Genomic DNA, 2,717 nt, shown 5'->3' on the forward strand with positions numbered 1-2,717 from the left:
AGCTTGATAATGACCTCCTGAGAGGTTTTTTTCAGCTTTCTTTCAGTCTGTGAGGCTCATCGACTCAACACCATAGCCAGCAGAGAGGTCATTAAATGCCTTGGGCTGGTCCTCTGCTGCTGAGCTGGGCCAGACTCCTGGGCTGGAGGGAGTTGCTGGCAAGCAGGCAGCACTTTAAAGAGACAGCTCTACCCAGGAGCTTCTCCTCTGCACAGCACAGCAGGGCTTAGGGCACTGCCAGGGGATCTTAGGGAGATGAAAAAGGCAGTGAGAGCTTCAAGGTGGCCAGGACTGGGAGATTGCTGAGAGTTTGCTGGAGAAGTCACTGCAGTCGCTGACACAGTGGATGCAGGACACTGCAGCTGTAGCTCCTGGGGGCATCTCCATCTCAGCAGCTGATGTTCAGCTGAAGACTCCTGGAGTGTTCACACAAAAGGATGACCAAAGCCCTTCAGTTCCATCCTGTGAGCAACAGTGAGCAGAAGTGGGTAAGGAGAAGCCTTCACCCTCAGCCCCTCTCTTCCCTTCACTGTCTCTGCAGCACTGCAGTGCTGGTCCCTGTTTCTCCACCTGTCCATGGGACTCTTGTTCTCTGGGATTGGCCGATTTGTCACTTTATATTCTGAAACCAGAGGCATCTTCATAGTAACTCTGTGTCCCTGCTGCATTTGAAGCTGTGATAAACCCTGCCATTGGTTGGTAGTGATGGGAATGAGCTGATCCTTTCCTCATGCAGCTCAGGGAGGAGGGTTATGGTTAGCTTGAGAGAAGTGTCCCCTAACTTGTTATTGTCTGTCCTTCCTTGGACAGGTCTCCATGCTCAGAGGCAGCAGATGTCCAACAGCAGCTCCATCACCCAGTTCCTCCTCCTGGCATTCACAGACACAGAGCAGCTGCGGCTCCTACACTTCTGGCTCTTCATGGCCATCTACCTGGCTGCCCTGCTGGGCAATGGCCTCATCATCACCACCATAGCCTGTGACCACCATCTCCACACCCCCATGTACTTCTTCCTCCTCAACCTCTCCCTCCTTGACATGGGTGCCATCTCCACCACTGTCCCCAAATCACTTGCTAATTCTCTATGGCATATCCGGACAATCTCCTACAAAGGATGTTCTGCACAGCTCTTTTCCTTTCTCTTCTTCATTGTAGGGGAGTATTTTCTTCTCACCATCATGTGCTACGATCGCTATGTTGCCATCTGCAGACCCCTGCACTATGAGACCCTTCTGGGCAGCAGAGTTTGTGTCCACATGGCAGCAGCTGCCTGGGCCTGTGGCTTTCTCTATGCTCTGCTGAACACAGCCAATACATTTTCACTACCCCTCTGCGAGGGCAATGCTCTGGAGCAGTTCTTCTGTGAAATCCCCCAGATCCTCAAGCTCTCCTGCTCCAGCTCCTACCTCAGGGAAGTTTGGCTAATTGTGCTCAGTGTCTTTGTAATTTTTAGTTGTTTTGTGTTCATTGTGGTGTCCTATGTGCAGATCTTCAGGGCTGTGCTGAGGATCCCCTCTCAACAGGGACGCCACAAAGCCTTTGCCACCTGCCTCCCTCATCTGGCTGTGGTCTCCCTGTTTGTCAGCACTTCATTTTTTGCCCATCTTAAGCCCCTCTCCATCTCTTCCCCATCCCTGGATCTGGTGGTGGCACTTCTGTACTCAGTGGTGCCTCCAGCACTGAACCCTCTCATCTACAGCCTGAGGAACCAGGAGCTCAAGGCTGCCCTGAGCAAACTAATCACTGGATGCCTTCAGAGGCAATAAACTGTTTGTCTTCTCCTGCAGAGCAGTTCTGATGTCACTCAGTGCAGGCCCAGCCTGGCATCTCAGCTTTTGGCTGCTGCTGGTGGTGTTCCATTCTGAGAATGTTGTTTCCCCACAAGTGTCTTTCTCCAGACCATTTCTGATTCAGTCTTGGCCTGTCTGGTGTGACTCAGAGACTGCAGACATCAGGAGCTGTGCTTCCTGTGTGTTCAACACAAGAAGGCACCCTGCAGGGACTTGTTTCTCTGAGCTCCTTCCTCCAAGCCTTCTCTGGAGCTGCAGGGCAGTGCCTGTGTGCAGAGGTGGAGGGGCAGAGTCCCAGCACAGCAGCAGTTCCAGGGAGCCCCAGCACTTGGGCTGTCCTGAGCATCTCTTTCCTCCCTTCCGCACTCTCCTACTGAGCCTCTGTGTTGGGGCCAGGCCTGAGTGCTCTGTCAGACTGGGCACTGTGCTGCTGTGTGGCAGTGCTGGGACTACAGGCAGGGACAGGCCAGGGGCAGTGCTGGCAGAGATGGCCTGAAGAGCAGTTCCACAAAAAAGATGTAATCTGCTCAGGGCAGTGTCTGAAGGCCTTCTTCCAGAGGTTCTCCCAAAATCGTGCCCAAGAAGTTGTCTCAGACAAGAACAGCAGGGAACAAGTGCCTGGAGAGCAACCAGACAGAAAGGGACCTGGGGGTACTGATTGACAGCTGGATGAACAGGAGCCAGCAGTGTGCCCAGGTGGCCAAGAAGGCAAATGGCATCCTGGCCTGCATCAGAAATAGCATGGCCAGCAGGAGCAGGGAATTCATTGTGCCCCTGTACTCTGCACTGTTTAGGCAGCACCTTGAGTCCTGTGTCCAGTTCTGGGCCCCTCAGTTTAAGAAGGACATTGAGAGATTTGAAGGTGTCCAGAGAAGGGCAATGAGGCCAGGGAGAGGCCTTGAGCACAGCCCTGTAAGGAGAGGCTGA

The 2,717-nt window shown here is 53.4% G+C and overlaps 1 protein-coding gene across 1 annotated transcript; it reads left to right on the forward strand.

Moving 5' to 3' along the window:
- The first annotated feature begins 752 nt into the window (after positions 1 to 752).
- On the forward strand, positions 753 to 1,766 carry LOC137457857 (olfactory receptor 14A16-like). The gene has a single exon (XM_068169589.1). The coding sequence runs from the start codon at positions 753 to 755 to the stop codon at positions 1,764 to 1,766; it is 1,014 nt and encodes a 337-aa protein (XP_068025690.1).
- Positions 1,767 to 2,717: the final 951 nt, after the last annotated feature.

The sequence above is a fragment of the Melanerpes formicivorus genome, unplaced genomic scaffold, assembly GCF_026170545.1.
Source record: "Melanerpes formicivorus ecotype bairdi unplaced genomic scaffold, bMelFor1.0.p_v2 SCAF_204, whole genome shotgun sequence".
In the NCBI taxonomy this organism is placed as follows: domain Eukaryota; kingdom Metazoa; phylum Chordata; class Aves; order Piciformes; family Picidae; genus Melanerpes; species Melanerpes formicivorus.

Excerpts from the sequence above, each read along its gene's own strand:
- LOC137457857 (XM_068169589.1), top strand. The coding sequence starts at position 753 with ATGGTTAGCTTGAGAGAAGTGTCCCCTAACTTGTTATTGTCTGTCCTT.